The sequence below is a fragment of the Bombina bombina genome, chromosome 5 (genome assembly GCF_027579735.1).
Source record: "Bombina bombina isolate aBomBom1 chromosome 5, aBomBom1.pri, whole genome shotgun sequence".
NCBI lineage: Eukaryota > Metazoa > Chordata > Amphibia > Anura > Bombinatoridae > Bombina > Bombina bombina.
In genome coordinates, this window is record NC_069503.1 from 374953376 (window position 1) to 374971990 (window position 18615).

At 44.6% G+C, this 18615-nt stretch overlaps 1 protein-coding gene across 3 annotated transcripts in view; it reads right to left on the bottom strand.

The window, feature by feature from the left end:
- ANKRD28 (ankyrin repeat domain 28) overlaps positions 1–18615 on the bottom strand; it is a 1012368-nt gene that overhangs the window by 468274 nt on the left and 525479 nt on the right. For all 3 annotated transcript variants that reach the window (XM_053714205.1, XM_053714203.1, XM_053714204.1), the window contains exons 10-11: positions 11706–11820; positions 10920–11002 (exon numbers count right to left, since the gene is read on the bottom strand). In XM_053714205.1, the coding sequence (XP_053570180.1) occupies positions 10920–11002; positions 11706–11820 (198 nt within the window). The remainder of the gene's footprint in view (positions 1–10919; positions 11003–11705; positions 11821–18615) is intronic.

Sequence of the window (18615 nt, forward strand, 5' to 3'; positions counted from 1 at the left end):
CTTCAGGGAGTTCCAGACTGCAGCCCCAGCCCAGAAGGCTGGCATCTGTCGTTACTATAGTCCAGTCTGGCCTGCGGAAGCTCATCCCCTTGGACAGATGGACCTGAGATAGCCACCAGAGAAGAGAATCGCTGGTTTCTTGATCCAGATTTAGTAGAGGAGACAAATCTGTGTAATCCCCATTCCACTGACTGAGCATGCAAAGTTGCAGCGGTCTGAGATGTAGGCGGGCAAACGGTACTATGTCCATTGCCGCTACCATTAAACCGATTACTTCCAAACACTGAGCCACTGAAGGACGAGAAGTGGAATAAAGAACACGGCAAGAATCTAGAAGTTTTGACAATCTGGCCTTCGTTAGGTAAATCTTCATTTCTACCGAATCTATCAGAGTCCCTAGGAATGAAACTTTTGTTAGAGGTGATAGAGAGCTCTTTTCTTCATTCACCTTCCACCGCTGGGACCTCAGAAATGCCAGAACAATGTCCATGTGGGACCTGGCAACTTGAAAAGTCGACGCCTGTATTAGAATGTCGTCTAAGTAAGGGGCTACTGCTATACCCCGCGGCCTTAGGACCGCTAGAAGGGACCCTAGAACCTTCGTAAAGATTTTTGGTGCTGTGGCCAACCCACAAACTGGTAGTGCCAGTCTAGAAAGGCAAACCTGAGAAAACGATGATGATCTTTGTGTATCGGGATGTGAAGATAAGCATCCTTTAGGTCTACGGTAGTCATATAGTGACCCTCCTGGATCATAGGAAGGATGGTTTCGAATAGTCTCCATTTTGAAGGATGGAACTCTGAGAAATTTGTTTAAGATTTTGAGATCTAAGATTGGTCTGAATGTTCCCTCTTTCTTGGGAACTACAAACAGATTTGAATAGAAGCCCTGACCCTGTTCCTCCTGCGGAACTGGGTGGATCACTCCCATAATTAGAAGGTCTTGAACACAATGTAAGAATGCCTCTCTTTTTATCTGGTTTGCAGATAAAAGTGACAGATGAAATCTCCCTTTTGGGGGAGAAGTTTTGAATTCCAGAAGATAACCCTTGGACACAATTTCCAATGCGCAGGCATCCTGGACATCTCTTGCCCAAGCCTGGGCGAAGAGAGAGAGTCTGTCCCCTACTAGACCCGTTTCCGGATCGGGGGCTGCTCCTTCATGCTGTCTTAGAGGCAGCAGCAGGCTTTTTGGCATGTTTCCCCTTGTTCCAAGCCTGGTTAGGTCTCCAGACCGGCTTAGACTGGGCAAAAGTTCCTTCTTGTTTTGTGTTAGAGGAAGTTGAAGCTGCGCCACTCTTGAAGTTTCGAAAGGGCCGAAAACTAGACTGTTTGGTCCTAAATTTGTTGGACCTGTCTTGAGGAAGGGCGTGACCTTTTCCTCCAGTGATGTCAGAAATGATCTCCTTCAGTCCTGGCCCGAATAGGGTCTGTCCTTTGAAGGGAATGTTGAGAAGTTTAGACTTTGAAGTCACGTCAGCTGACCAGGATTTAAGCCATAGCGCCCTGCGCACCTGAATAGCAGAACCTGAATTTTTAGCCGTTAGCTTGGTTAAATGAACAACGGCATCAGAAACAAATGAATTGGCTAGCTTAAGGGCCCTAAGCTTCTCAATAATATCTTCCAACGGGGTTTCAACCTGTAGAGCCTCCTCTAGGGACTCAAACCAGAAAGCCGCAGCAGCAGTGACTGGGGCAATGCATGCAAGAGGCTGGAGAATAAAACCTTGTTGAATAAAAATTTTCTTAATGTAACCCTCTAATTTTTTATCCATTGGATCTAGAAAAGCACAACTGTCCTCGACAGGGATAGTGGTACGCTTAGCTAGAGTAGAAACTGCTCCCTCCACCTTAGGGACCGTCTGCCATAAGTCCCGTGTAGCGGCGTCTATAGGAAACATCTTTTTAAAAACAGGAGGGGGAGAGAACGGTACACCTGGTCTATCCCATTCCTTAGTAATAATTTCAGAAAACCTTTTAGGGATTGGAAAAACATCAGTGTAAGTAGGTACTGCATAGTATTAATCCAATCTACATAATTTCTCTGGGACTACAATAGTGTCACAGTCGTCCAGAGTTGCTAAAACCTCCCTGAGTAATACGCGGAGGTGTTCAAGCTTAAATTTAAATGTAGACATATCAGAATCAGATTGAAGTATCTTCCCTGAATCAGAAAATTCACCCACAGATTGAAGCTCCCCTGTTTCAGCTTCAGTATAATGTGAGGGTGTATCAGACATAGCTACTAAAGCGTCAGAGAGCTCTGTATTTATTCTAGTCCCAGAGCTGTCTCGCTTTCCTTGCAATCCTGGCAGTTTAGATAATACCTCTGTAAGGGTATGATTCATAACTGCCGCCATGTCTTGCAAGGTATACGCAATGGGCGCGCTAGATGTACTAGGCGTCCCCTGAGCGGGATTTCTAGGATATGACACGTGGGGAGAGTTAGACGGCATAACTTCCTCCTTGTCAATTTCTTCTGGTGATAAATTTTTTAAAGCCAGAATATGGTCTTTGTAATCTATAGTAAAATCAGTGCATTTGGTACACATTCTAAGCGTGGGTTCCACAATGGCTTCTAAACATAATGAACAATGAGTTTCCTCTATGTCAGACATGTTTAAACAGACTAGTAATGAGACCAGCAAGCTTGGAAAACACTTTAATAACTGTGAACAAGCAGAAAATAAAAACGGTACTGTGCCTTTAAGAGAAAAAAACAATCACAGAAACTGCAAAATAGTGAAAAAAGCAGTAAATCTTACGAAATTTTTACAGTGTGTATAATAGGCTAAAAGAGCATTGCACCCACTTGCAAATGGAAGATTAACCCCTTAGTTTCAAAACCGGATCAAAAAAACGATATAAACGTTTTTAAACAGTCACACAAAACTGCCACAGCTCTACTGTGGCCATACCTGCCCATACAATGACTTTGGAAGGCACAAAAACCCTTTAGAGAGGTCCTAAATGTTCAGGGGACTCCTTCAGGGAAGCTGGATGTCTCAAACTGCAAAAACAAATGCACAATTTAGGCCGAAAATAGGCCCCTCCCAGCCTGTACTCACAGTGAGAGGGCCTTAAAAAACTATCCCTAGGTAAAATCTAGTCAGCCATGTAGAAAAAACTGGGCCCCAGAATAAAGTTTTATCACCAATATGTAATAAACGTTCATACACCTTTCAAGCAAACGTTATATCTATTCAGTAATGTGAGTAAATAATAAAAACATTACCCTTTACAGCAAGCATGATACCAGTCGTTATTAAATCACTGTAATCAGGCTTACCTTAAATTAATCCGGTATTGTCAGCATTTTCTAGCATATAATTTCTCTAGAAAAATTTAAAACTGCACATACCTCATAGCAGGAGACCCTGCACGCTATTCCCCCAGCTGAAGTTACCTCGTCTCTTCAGTTATGTGTGAGAACAGCAATGGATCTTAGTTACAACCTGCTAAGATCATCAAAGACCACAGGCAGACTCTTCTTCAACTTTCTGCCTGAGGCTAAAATAGTACAACTCCGGTACCATTTGAAAATAACAAACTTTTGATTGAAGATAAACTACATTAATGCACCACATCTCTCTAGCTACTTCCTATCTTGTCGAGAGCTGCAAGAGAATGACTGGGAGGTGGCAGTTAGGGGAGGAGCTATATAGACAGCTCTGCTGTGGGTGATCCTCTTGCAGCTTCCTGTTGGGAAGGAGAATATCCCACAAGTAATGGATGATCCGTGGACTGGATACACCTTACAAGAGAAAGCACAACTGTCTTCAATAGGTATAGTTCTACGCTTAGCCAGGGTAGAAATAGCTCCCTCCACCTTAGGGACCGTCTGCCGTGAGTCCTTTATGGTGTCAGAAATGGGAAACATTTTCTTAAAAACAGGAGGGGGAGAAAACGGAATACCTGGTTTATCCCACTCCTTAGTAACAATGTCCGAAATCCTCTTAGGGACCGGAAACACATCAGTGTAAACAGGAACCTCTAAATATTTGTCAATTTTACACAATTTCTCTGGAACTACAATAGGGTCACAATCATCCAGAGTAGCTAAAACCTCCCTGAGCAATAAGCGGAGGTGCTCTTGCTTAAATTTAAATGCCGTCATATATGAATCTGTCTAAAGGAACATCTTTCCTGAATCAGAAATCTCTCCCTCAGACAGCAAATCCCTCATCCCTACTTCAGAACATTGTGAGGGAATATCGGATACGGCTACTAAAGCGTCAGAAGGCTCAGCATTTGTTCTTAACCCAGAGCTACTGCGCTTCCCTTGCAACCCAGGCAGTTTAGATAAAACCTCTGTGAGGGTAGTATTCATAACTGAAGCCATATCTTGCAAGGTGAAAGAATTTGACGCACTAGAAGTACTTGGCGTACCTTGTGCGGGCGTTACTGGTTGTGACACTTGGGGAGAACTAGATGGCAAAACCTGATTTCCTTCTGTCTGAGAATCATCTAATGCCAAACTTTTATAAGTCAAAATATGCTGTTTGCAATTTATCGACATATCAGTACACGTGGGACACATTCTAAGAGGGGGTTCCACAATGGCTTCTAAACAAATTGAGCAATGTGTTTCCTAAGTGTCAGGCATGTTTAACAGACTAGTAATAAAGCAAGCAAGCTTGGAAAACACTTTATTTAATGAAAAAAACACAATTTGCAAAAACGGTACTGTGCCTTTAAGAGAAAAAAAGGCATACACAAACTGCAAAACAGGTTAAAATTGCTTTAATTTTTCTGAAATTTTAACAGTGTACCCACTAAGCTTTAGAAGGATTGCACTACAAGTTAATAAGCAATAAACCCCCAAATGAAAAAAACGGATTGAAATATGTCTAAAACCGGTTAAACACCCCTATAAGCACCTTGCCACAGCTCTGCTGTGGCCCTACCTGCCCTTAGGAACGATAATATGGGGTTAAAGCTTCGAATAGGCCCTCAGAAGATCATCAGGACCTCAGGAGAAGTTGCTTGCCTGTATAACAAAATGCGCAACTGAGGCGAAAAATAGGCCCCGCCCACCTCACTCGATGGGGGCCTACTCAAATCTAACAAACCTAGTTTGAAAACCATGTGGGTTATAACAAACCCAAAATAAGCCAAATGACCCCTCAAGCAAACATCCCGTAAACATAAAAAACGTTACTCCCAGAACACACAAACGTTTATCCCAATTTTACATAAACAAAGTGAGTGCCCAAAATTTTTTTAGCCCTTAATGCAAGCTAGCAAAACCTCTTTCATACTAGGATTACTGCTTACCCTTCCGTAATGGAATACTGTCAGCCTTTCTGAGTTAACACAGTCTCTGCAGAAAATGACTGAACATACCTCATTGCTGTCTAGCAAGAACCGTTCCTCACACTGAAGTTTTCCTGTACTCCTCAGCTCATGTAGGAACAGCAGTGGACCTTAGTTACAAATGCTTAGATCATAATCCTCCAGGCAGAAATCTTCATCTATGTCCTGCCTGAGAGCAAATAGTACAACACCGGTACCATTTAAAAATAACAAACTCTTGATTGAAGATGAAATAAAAACTGTTTAACACCTCTTCTCTTTACTCTTCCTGCTTAGAGCCAGCAAAGAGAATGACTGGGGGGTTGAGTTAAGGGGGGAGCTATATAGACAGCTCTGCTGTGGTGCTCTCTTTGCTACTTCCTGTCAGGAAGGACAATATCCCACAAGTTAGGATGAATCCGTGGACTCGGTACATCATGCAAAAGAAATCAGGGTATAAATGGTGCCAGAAGAATAAAATTAAATTTAGGTCAACGCACCAGAGAAACGGGCGGGAGCAGTGGACTCTCCTCCCACAGATGGAAATGAAATTATCAGGTAAGCTTAATTTATCTTTTCCATCTTAATGGGAGGAGAGTCCAAGGCTTCATTCATTACTTGTGGGAACAAATACCCAAGCTCTAGAGGACACTGAATGAAAAAAAACGGGAGGGAAAAGGAGGTGGACCCTAAACTGAGGGCACCACAGCCTGCAGGACCTTTCTCCCAAAAGCTGTTTCTGTTTGTAAAACTTTGCAAAAGTATGTATGTTACAAATCTGCTCCATAGAAGCCTCGTTCTTAAAGGTCCAAGAGGAGGCCACAGCCCTAGTTTAGTGAGTTGTAATCTTCTGAGGAGGCTTATGTACCGCTGTCTCATAGGCCAGACGGATAACGCTCCTCAACCAAAAAGACAGTGAAGTGGAAGAGGCCCTCTGCCCCCTGCGCTTCCCTGAATACACAACAAATAAAGACGAAATCTGTCTGAATTTCTTTGTGGCCTGAAGATAAAACTTTAAGGCCAGAAGCACGTCCAAATAATGAAGCAACCATTCCTTTGATGAAGAAGGGTTAGGACACAAGGAAGGAACTATTTCCTGATTCATGTTAGGATTCGACATGACCTTGGGAAGAAACCTCAATCCAGTGGGAAGAACAGCCTTATCAGCGTGAAAAACCAGGTAAGGAGGCTCACTTTGCAAGGCTGCTAACTGAGAAACTCTGCGAGCTGATGCAATAGCCAGTAGGAATAGGAACTTCCAGGAAAAAAGTCTAAGGTCCAGAGCATGAATAGGCGCAAACGGAGCACTCTGCAAAATCTTAAGAACCAAATTTAAGCTCCAAGGAGGAGCAGTATTTTGAAAGACAGGTCTGATCCTAGACATAGCCTGAACAAAGGACTGAATATCAGGAAGCTCTGCTAGCTTTTTGTGCAACAGTACAGATAAGGCCGAAATCTGACCCCTTAAAGAACTGGCAGCAAGACCCTTATCCAGTCCATCATGGAGAAAGGCCAGAATCCTGGATAACCTAAGCTTGTGCAAGGGGTAGCCACGTTCCTCACACCAGGACAAGTAGGTCCTCCACACCTTATGGTGGATGCGCTGAGTGACCGGCCTCCTGGCCTGAATGAGAGCATCAATCACTCTCTCTGAAAAATCCTCTCTTGGCTAAGACTAGGTGTTCAATCTCCACGCAGTCAGCCTCAGAGAATCGAGATTTTGGTGTAGAAATGGACCCTGAACCAGAAGATCTCTGCAACAGGGTAACCTCCATGAAGGAGATGATGACATCCCCACCAGATCCGCAAACCACGTCCTCCGCGGCCACGACAGAGCGATCAGAATAGCCAAAGCTTGCTCCTGCTTGATGCAGGCCACTACACGAGGTAGAAGTGTCAACGGTGGAAAAATGTAAAGTAGGTTGAACTCCCAGGGCACCGCTAAGGCTATCAGCTCTGCCTGGGGATCCCTGGATCGTGACCCGTATCTGGGCAGCTTGAAATTGAGTCTGGACGCCATGAGGTCTATCTCCGGCGTCCCCCATCTGATGCATATCTCCGCGAACACCTCGGGATGGAGAGACCATTCCCCCGGATGAAACGATTGTCTGCTGAGAAAATCCGCTTCCCAGTGGTCCACACCCGGAATGTGGATCGCTGAGCGCGAATTGCGGTTCTCTGCCCATTCCAGAATCCGAGATACCTCCCTCATGGCTTGGGAGCTTCTCGTTCCCCCCTGATGGTTTATGTAAGTCACTGAGGTAATGTTGTGCGACTGGAACCTGAAGAATCGGGATGGCCCCGGCAGGGGGGGGGGGCAGGGGGCAAGCCCTCAGGGCGTTGAATATCGCCAGAGTTCCAGAATATTTATTGGTAGACTCGACTCCTCTCGAGTCTAGCTGCCCTGTGCCCCAAACAGCCCCCCATCCTGATAGACTTGTGCCCGTGGTCACAATCTCCCAGGATGGTCTCACGAAGGATGTCCCCTGGGACAGTTGGCCCGGACGGATCCACCAAGAGAGGGATTCCCTCATTTGGATGTCCAGAGATATCTGTTGGGATAGATCTGAGTGATCGCTGTTCCACTGTCTCAACATGCATAACTGAAGTGGTCTGAGATGGAACCTGGCGAATGGAATGACATCTATGCTGTATACTATGAGCCCAATCACCTCCATACACCTGGCCACAGATGTCCTTGAGGAGGTCCGAAGGGCAAGACAGTTGGACACAATCTTGGAACGTCTCTGATCTGTCATGGATATGGAATCTATTATTGTACCCAGAAATTCCACCCTGTTGCTGGGGACCAGAGAACTCTTTCCTTCGTTTATCTTCCATCCATGGGATCGAAGGAGAAGGAGAAGAAGAAGAGCCCTCGAGTGATCTTCCACGAGACTGCAGAACGGAGAATGGACCAGGATATCGTCCAGATAAGGATCCACTGCAATACCTCTGGTCTTGCAAACGCGAGCAGCTCTTCCAGAACCTTCGTAAAGACTCTTGGGGCAGTCGCCAGACCGAATGGTAGGGCCACAAACTGGTAGTGTTGGTCCAGAAATGCGAATCTTAGGAACTTGAAGTGGTTCTTGTGGATTGATACGTGAAGGTAAGCATCCTTCAGGTCTATTGTCATAAATTGTCCCTCTTGAACTAGGGGCAGAATCGATCTGATCGTCTCCATTTTGAACGATGGGACTAACAGAAACTTGTTTAGACACTTTAGGTTCAGAATTGGGCGAAACGTGCCCTCCTTCTTTGGGACCACGAAAAGGTTTGAAAAATACCCCAGACCTCTTTCTGCTAGAGGGACAGGGGCGATAACTCTGAGAGAGGAGAGATCCCTCACACAACCTAGGAAGGAGTCTCTCTTCTCTGGTCCTGAAGATAGATTTGACAGGAGGAATCTGCCTCTGCGTGGATGAGTCTTTAATCCTATTCTGTAGCCCTTTACTCTTCTTATCCTGTGGTAGGAAAGCACCCTTGCCCCCCGTGACCGTGGATATAATAGAGTCTAAACCAGGACCAAAGTGAACCTTTCCCTGAAACTGGAGGGAGAGTAATCTAGACTTGGAAGTCATGCCCGCAGACCACGACTTTAAACACAGAGCCCTATGGGCCAGAACAGAAAAACCTGCAGTCTTGGCATTCAGGCGAATAATCTGCATATTTGCATCACAGGTGCATGAATGAGCTACCCTTAAGGCCTTAATTTGTTTGTGTATCTCCTCGAGGGGAGTCTCCACCTCTAACATAGCTGACAGAGCGTCACACCAATAGGTAGCAGCTCCAGCCACCGCAGCGACTGCCGCTGCTGGTTGAAAAACGAATGCTGTGAGTTGGAACATCTTCCTTAACATGGACTCTTATTTTTTGTTCATGGGCTCCTTGAACGTAGAGCTATCTTCGAGCGGGATAGTCGTTTGCTTAGCAAGAGTGGAAATAGCACCATCCACCTTAGGAATGGCCCCCCACAGCTCAAGCTTGCGAGTCCAGAACGGGAAACGGGAAGAGGGGGGAAATGACGAGCCAAGTTTCTCCCATTCATTCTTAATAATATTAGCCATCTTAATGGAAACCGGGACGGTCTATGGAACCACCCTGTTCTTGTAAACCCCATCTAGTTTAGGGATTGAAGGTTCCTCCGTCAATTTCATGTCCGTAACCTCTAACATAGCTAGCACTTCCTTTAGCAGAAAGCGCAAATGCTCCATCTTAAATTTAAAATCTGGCTCCTCCGAAGACAGAGGCCTAGATGTCGCTGATTCGACCCAAAAAGAGCGTCCTCCGAGGAGTCGGAGTCGTCCTCATCAGCGGATAATCTGTCAGACATCCAGTGGAGTCGATGACCCCTGGGACGGATAGCTATGATTCACCGTTCACTTGTGCTTAGCAGGGCGTGGTAAGGCATTGAAGGCCGCAGACACCACTGTCTGTAATTGCTCAACAAAATCTGGCAGCCAATGGGCCCCTCCCGTGGGAGGATTAAGATCGACCTGGGGAGCTGCTTGTGCAATCGGAGATGAATGTAGGGAATGCACCTTGCGGGAAAGAGAGCCCTCAGAGGCGGATTGCTCAGTTGTACTAAATACTTTGTTCTTTTTAGATATTGCAATCTTATCGAAACATGTGGAACAGAGTTGAGCAGGCGGATCAACCTCCATAGCTTGCGCCTTTATTACTGACTAGATATAAGCTAAATGGCACCTTTATATCTCAATGGCCAGGGCACTCACTAGCTCCTATGACCCGGATAACAGATAAAATGCTTAGTCTCCTGCAACCACCGGTCAAGAAAGAGGAAGTTGAAGAGGCCGCACCCAGTCACACGGAGTGCCATGCAGGAACCGACCCTGCACTAAAGAGAAAACGCGGCAAAAAAAAAGCTGCGCCGACATCTCAAAAAACCTAACTGTTCGCACATTGACAGAGCCTCATCTCACACAGTCGCAGTATAAACACAATAAACAGTAGACAACATTGTGCACAAATTCCCCCTCCCCCCCTTCTGTTCAATAACCACCATTCCTGGGGTATTAACCCTTGATTCTATACAGATAAAAGGAGACACACTTTGAACCTGTATTCTTACGTTATTATATGTATATAATGAAACAATCTTACCAGAATCAACGCCGTGGAACAGGAACATGGCCTTTCAAGTGTGACAGGTTAGTAGCATCGCACCTGACATGGACTTGAGAGCAGAAAGCAGGCAGGGAAACTCGTCAACGCTGATTGCTTATGGAGCTGTTAATCTGAGTCGGGATGGTTTCTCAGAAAGACTCTCCCTGCATCTCCGGATCATGCTTTCACTGAGAGGCTGACAGGATTACTTAAGACTCCAGTCCCATTGCAAAGAGTACTACCCTCCATAAGAGACTACTCCGAATCTTCCGACACTCCTGTGACGAAAGGCAAAGAATAACTGGGGGATGAGGGAAGTGGGGGAGATATTTAAGCCTTTGGCTGGGGTGTCTTTGCCTCCTCCTGGTGGCCAGGTTATTAATTCCCACAAGTAATGAATGAAGCAGTGGACTCTCCTCCCATTAAGATGGAAATAAAATATTCTAAAGCAGAGCATTTTATTTTATTCTATGTCTCTATTTTGTAACAGGACTAACCTGAAGACAGGAGTTTTCTGCAGCAATCTGAAAATCCACTCAAAGCAGCCAGGTGGAGAGGAAACATTCCGTGGATGCCTCTTCTAAAAATCACAACAGAATGCATGTTAAATAACTGGATAGCTATATTCACAAATCAACAAGCAAACCACAATCTAAATAGATATGATTGATGTAGTGTAATTGAAGAACACTGGAAAGAAAGACTAATTACTTTACTGGTCCCACTAATACAAACAATGAGTTTTACAGTTTACTTGACAATGCAAATCTCCCCTTTCCCTTTAAAACTACTGACACTGAGTTTACACTTATTCATTAGTCAGCATTCACTATTGTTGTTATTGTACATTCAGGCAGTGCCAGAGGAGCAGTTAAAATTAACAGAGGAATATCAGCAACACTATAAAAGTGTACTGAAGCAGCAAACCCCCTACAGTTGTGGGTCATGTCAAGTCTAATGCCCTGGTGGTTATATAAATTTCTTAGGTTTGGAATTGTTTAGAGCTTTATTTTTAAACACCATATCATTAGAGACATTTATATATCTACATAAATAAAGGGATTCTTGATCATGATAGCTATTTCAATTTTAAAACGTCACTAAAAGCTTTTTGTTAAGTGACTTTAAAATGACAACATTGTTGCAGTAAGTAGTCATTGAAACTACAATAGATCTCCCCAAATTAAGAACAAACAAACAAACAAATAATAAAAAAATGTGTAAACACATATCCCAAGTTACAAGTGTGTATATAAAGGAAAATAAATCAAAATGTAACTTACTTTGCAGTATCAGCTCCACTGGAAATTAGAGTGTTAATGAGGAGCTCATGACCATATCTGGCAGCAATGTGTAATGGGGTATTTCCATTCTTATCTTCACAATCAATTTCTGCCCCTATCAAGATAAAACACAAAATAGAACAAAATAAAATATCATTATTATTCACTATGTGACAACATTCCTTATATTTTAAATAACATTTAGTAAATTTATATTTTACTTAAACTTTATAACATTATACAATATGTATAGGTTTGTACAGTGGAGGACATTTTCGGTAGAAGACTGTGTGCGTGTAAAAGGAAGGATTTGTTTTAATTGGAATACAGTAAGGCCCCCTCCAGGGGCGTATTATGGCCTAGGCCAACAAGGCCCGTGCCTTGGGCAGCAGCACTTTTAGCACCCACTGTACGGAACGACAGCTGAATAAAGTAACTAGGTATGCCCTGAACCCTAGATATCCGTAAGCAGTGCTAACTTTTACTGCTTCCGCTTCTTTTGGAATCTGGATACTGGAGCAGGAATCAGATGCAGGAGTGCCTCCGGTGGCTGAGCCCTCTCCAGCATGTCATGTCTCAGTCGGGCTGCGAGGCAGCGGCAGATCGGCAAAGGAGGTGCAGTGCGAGGAGCTGTGAAACACTAGAGCTGCTAGAATGAGGCTGCGGGCGCTGGCAGCAGGAGCCCTGGGGTCCAGTGGCGCAAAGTGCACAAGAGCATACGGGGCACATTCTGCCGCGCAGAGAGCTCAAGCCAAAAACACAAAACTCACCGGGTAAGGGCGCAAGCTGGGGATACCATGCCGGCTATCAAGGAGACACCGGACCGAGAGGAACTAGCACTTGCAGCTTTTAATCAGTCTGTGGACAGTATCCTGAGTTACCTTGCAGCTGCCATCCCGGTGATAACCCAACACCAGCCAGCATATGACCACCTTTTCGCACCCCATGCTTACCGCACCCTGCCTACCTAGGTTTGCATGAACCTCATCACCCTCACTTCCTGATGACCTGAAGTTGGAGAGGTTTTCCAACCCCTTTTTGACCAAGGAGAGCCTTCCATTGAAGTGGAGTGTGGGAAGAATAAGGCTCTGCTTTACATCCAGTCCAAAAGTTGTGCCAATAGAGCAAAGGGCCATCTATCCGCTACCGGGGAGAGTGGCTTACCCACCCCCAACGAGTTCCAGTTTGTGAGTGGCCAAAAGACTGGTAGCAGAGCATCAGGCACAAAAGTGAGGGGGAACAAGCTGCAAACTTAGGGCAAACTTTACAGAGACGTTTCACTTGCTGGTATAAAACAACTAAAAACAGAACACCCCCAAAATTTTGTGACATTCATTAGATTCTGAATGACATTGTCAAAATAAGGAAGATACACCATGTCAGAAACACCACAGATATTTGTGTTCTGGTTATTGGTTTATACTTGTGAGGGCAGCCCCTTTGGCATTCAATGGGTTAAAAAGTCTTGTAATTGTTTATAAAAAGAAAAGGACATATAAGAGCCGACTCCATAACATGGCTTTAATGGGATTTATTACAATTACTTTTGTGTACTAATTTAAACTAAATATTAAAAAAAGTCACATAACTCAAAGACCAAAAAAACAGAATTTATGTTTACCTGATAAATTACTTTCTCCAACGGTGTGTCCGGTCCACGGCGTCATCCTTACTTGTGGGATATTCTCTTCCCCAACAGGAAATGGCAAAGAGCCCAGCAAAGCGGGTCACATGATCCCTCCTAGGCTCCGCCTACCCCAGTCATTCGACCGACGTTAAGGAGGAATATTTGCATAGGAGAAACCATATGATACCGTGGTGACTGTAGTTAAAGAAAATAAATCATCAGACCTGATTAAAAAACCAGGGCGGGCCGTGGACCGGACACACCGTTGGAGAAAGTAATTTATCAGGTAAACATAAATTCTGTTTTCTCCAACATAGGTGTGTCCGGTCCACGGCGTCATCCTTACTTGTGGGAACCAATACCAAAGCTTTAGGACACGGATGAAGGGAGGGAGCAAATCAGGTCACCTAAATGGAAGGCACCACGGCTTGCAAAACCTTTCTCCCAAAAAATAGCCTCAGAAGAAGCAAAAGTATCAAACTTGTAAAATTTGGTAAAAGTGTGCAGTGAAGACCAAGTCGCTGCCCTACATATCTGATCAACAGAAGCCTCGTTCTTGAAGGCCCATGTGGAAGCCACAGCCCTAGTGGAATGAGCTGTGATTCTTTCAGGAGGCTGCCGTCCGGCAGTCTCGTAAGCCAATCTGATGATGCTTTTAATCCAAAAAGAGAGAGAGGTAGAAGTTGCTTTTTGACCTCTCCTGTTACCAGAATAAACAACAAACAAGGAAGATGTTTGTCTAAAATCCTTTGTAGCATCTAAATAGAATTTTAGAGCGCGAACAACATCCAAATTGTGCAACAAACGTTCCTTCTTCGAAACTGGATTCGGACCCAAAGAAGGCACGACTATCTCCTGGTTAATGTTTTTGTTAGAAACAACTTTTGGAAGAAAACCAGGTTTAGTACGTAAAACCACCTTATCTGCATGGAACACCAGATAAGGAGGAGAACACTGCAGAGCAGATAATTCTGAAACTCTTCTAGCGGAAGAAATTGCAGCCAAAAACAAAACTTTCCAAGATAATAACTTAATATCAACGGAATGTAAGGGTTCAAACGGAACCCCCTGAAGAACTGAAAGAACTAAGTTGAGACTCCAAGGAGGAGTCAAAGGTTTGTAAACAGGCTTGATTCTAACCAGAGCCTGAACAAAGGCTTGAACATCTGGCACAGCTGCCAGCTCTTTGTGAAGTAACACAGACAAGGCAGAAATCTGTCCCTTCAAGGAACTTGCAGATAATCCTTTCTCCAATCCTTCTTGAAGAAAGGATAGAATCCTAGGAATCTTTACCTTGTCCCAAGGGAATCCTTTAGATTCACACCAACAGATATATTTTTTCCATATTTTGTGGTAAATTTTTCTAGTTACAGGCTTTCTGGCCTGAACAAGAGTATCAATAACAGAATCTGAGAACCCTCGCTTTGATAAGATCAAGCGTTCAATCTCCAAGCAGTCAGCTGGAGTAGGACCAGATTCGGATGTTCGAACGGACCTTGAACAAGAAGGTCTCGTCTCAAAGGTAGCTTCCATGGTGAAGCCGATGACATATTCACCAGATCTGCCTACCAAGTCCTGCGTGGTTACGCAGGAGCTATCAAGATCACCTACGCCCTCTCCTGATTGATCCTGGCTACCAGCCTGGGGATGAGAGGAAACGGCGGGAATACATAAGCTAGGTTGAAGGTCCAAGGTGCTACTAGTGCATCTACTAGAGTCGCCTTGGGATCCCTGGATCTGGACCCGTAGCAAGGAACCTTGAAGTTCTGACGAGAGGCCATCAGATCCATGTCTGGAATGCCCCACAGTTGAGTGATTTGGGCAAAGATTTCCGGATGGAGTTCCCACACCCCCGGATGCAATGTCTGACGAATCAGAAAATCCGCTTCCCAAGTTTCCACTCCTGGGATGTGGATTGCAGACAGGTGGCAGGAGCGAGTCTCCGCCCATTGAATGATTTTGGTCACTTCTTCCATCGCCAGGGAACTCCTTGTTCCCCCCTGATGGTTGATGTACGCAACAGTCGTCATGTTGTCTGATTGAAACCGTATGAACTTGGCCCTCGCTAGCTGAGGCCAAGCCTTGAGAGCATTGAATATCGCTCTCAGTTCCAGAATATTTATCGGTAGAAGAGATTCTTCCCGAGACCAAAGACCCTGAGCTTTCAGGGATCCCCAGACCGCGCCCCAGCCCATCAGACTGGCGTCGGTCGTGACAATGACCCACTCTGGTCTGCGGGAGGTCACCCCTAGCGACAGGTTGTCCAGGGACAGCCACCAACGGAGTGAGTCTCTGGTCCTCTGATTTACTTGTATCTTCGGAGACAAGTCTGTATAGTCCCCATTCCACTGACTGAGCATACACAATTGAAATGGTCTTAGATGAATGCGCGCAAAAGGAACTATGTCCATTGCCGCTACCATCAAACCTATCACTTCCATGCACTGTGCTATGGAAGGAAGAGGAACGGAAGGAAGTATCCGACAAGAGTTTAGAAGTTTTGTTTTTCTGGTCTCTGTCAGAAAAATCCTCATTTCTAAGGAGTCTATTATTGTTCCCAAGAAGGGAACTCTTGTCGACGGAGATAGAGAACTCTTTTCCACGTTCACTTACCATCCGTGAGATCTGAGAAAGGCCAGGACTATGTCCGTGTGAGCCTTTGCTTGAGGAAGGGACGACGCTTGAATCAGAATGTCGTCCAAGTAAGGTACTACAGCAATGCCCCTTGGTCTTAGCACCGCCAGAAGGGACCCTAGTACCTTTGTGAAAATCCTTGGAACAGTGGCTAATCCGAAAGGAAGCGCCACGAACTGGTAATGCTTGTCCAGGAATGCGAACCTTAGGAACCGATGATGTTCCTTGTGGACAGGAATATGTAGATACGCATCCTTTAAATCCACCGTGGTCATGAATTGACCTTCCTGGATGGAAGGATTGTTCGAATGGTTTCCATTTTGGACGATGGAACCTTGAGAAACTTGTTTAGGATCTTGAGATCTAAGATTGGTCTGAACGTTCCCTCTTTTTTGTGAACTACGAACAGATTGGAGTAGAACCCCATCCCTCGTTCTTTTAATGGAACAGGATGAATCACTTCCAGAAGATAACCTTGGAAGACTATTTCTAGCGCCCAAGGATCCAGAACATCTCTTGCCCAAGCCTGAGTGAAGAGAGAGAGTCTGCCCCCCACCAAATCCGGTCCCGGATCGGGGGCCCGCATCTCATGCTGTCTTGGGAGCAGTGGCAGGTTTCTTGGCCTGCTTTCCTTTGTTCCAGCCTTGCCTTGGTCTCCAGGCTGGATTGGCTTGAGAAGTATTACCCTCCTGCTTAGAGGACGTAGCACTTGGGGCTGGTCCGTTTCTGCGAAAGGGACGAAAATTAGGTTTATTTTTGGCCTTGAAAGACCTATTCTGAGGAAGGGCGTGGCCCTTGCCCCCAGTGATATCAGAGATAAACTCTTTCAAGTCAGGGCCAAACAGTGTTTTCCCCTTGAAAGGAATGTCAAACAATTTGTTCTTGGAAGACGCATCCGCTGACCAAGATTTTAACCAAAGCGCTCTGCGCGCCACAATAGCAAACCCAGAATTTTTCGCTGCTAACCTAGCCAATTGCAAGGTGGCGTCTAGGGTGAAAGAATTAGCCAATTTAAGAGCACGAATTCTGTCCATAATCTCCTCATAAGAAGAAGAATTACTAATAATCGCCTTTTCTAGCTCATCGCACCAGAAACACGCGGCTGTAGTGACAGGGACAATGCATGCAATTGGTTGTAGAAGGTAACCTTGCTGAACAAACATCTTTTTTAGCAAACCTTCTAATTTTTTATCCATAGGATCTTGGAAAGCACAACTATCTTCTATGGGTATAGTGGTGCGCTTGTTTAGAGTAGAAACCGCCCCCTCGACCTTGGGGACTGTCTGCCATAAGTCCTTTCTGGGGTCGACTATAGGAAACAATTTTTTAAATATGGGGGGAGGTACGAAAGGTACACCGGGCCTGTCCCATTCTTTATTAACAATGTACGCCACCCGCTTGAGTATAGGAAAAGCTTCGGGGGGCCCCGGGGCCTCTAGGAACTTGTCCATTTTACATAGTGTTTCTGGAATGACCAGATAATCACAATCATCCAAATTGGATAACACCTCCTTAAGCAGAGCGCGGAGATGTTCCAACTTAAATTTAAAAGTAATCACATCAGGTTCAGCTTGTTGAGAAATTTTTCCTGAATCTGAAATTTCTCCCTCAGACAAAACCTCCCTGGCCCCCTCAGACTGGTGTAGGGGCCCTTCAGAAACAATATCATCAGCGGCCTCATGCTCTTCAGTATTTTCTAAAACAGAGCAGTCGCGCTTTCGCTGACAAGTGGGCATATTGGCTAAAATGTTTTTGATAGAATTATCCATTACAGCCGTTAATTGTTGCATAGTAAGGAGTATTGGCGCGCTAGATGTACTAGGGGCCTCCTGTATGGGCAAAACTGGTGTAGACGAAGGAGGGGATGATGCAGTACCATGCTTACTCCCCTCACTTGAGGAATCATCTTGGGCATCATTTTTACTAAATTTATTATGACATAAATCACATCTATTTAAATGAGAAGGAACCTTGGCTTCCCCACAGTCAGAACACAATCTATCTGGTAGTTCAGACATGTTAAACAGGCATAAACTTGATAACAAAGCACAAAAAACGTTTTAAAATAAAACCGTTACTGTCACTTTAAATTTTAAACTGAACACACTTTATTACTGCAATTGCGAAAAAGTATGAAGGAATTGTTCAAAATTCACCAAAATTTCACCACAGTGTCTTAAAGCCTTAAAAGTATTGCACACCAAATTTGGAAGCTTTAACCCTTAAAATAACGGAACCGGAGCCGTTTTTATATTTAACCCCTTTACAGTCCCTGGAATCTGCTTTGCTGAGACCCAACCAAGCCCAAAGGGGAATACGATACCAAATAATGCCTTCAGAAAGACTTTTCTATGTATCAGAGCTCCACACACATGCAGCTGCATGTCATGCTGTTCTCAAAAACAAGTGCGCCATACCGGCGCGAAAATGAGGCTCTGACTATGATTAGGGAAAGCCCCAATAGAATAAAGTGTCTAAAACAGTGCCTGCCGATATTATTTTACAAAAAATACCCAGATTAAATGATTCCTCAAGGCTAAATATGTGTAAATATGATCGATTTAGCCCAGAAAATGTCTACAGTCTTAATAAGCCCTTGTGAAGCCCTTATTTACTGTGTGAATAAAAATGGCTTACCGGATCCCATAG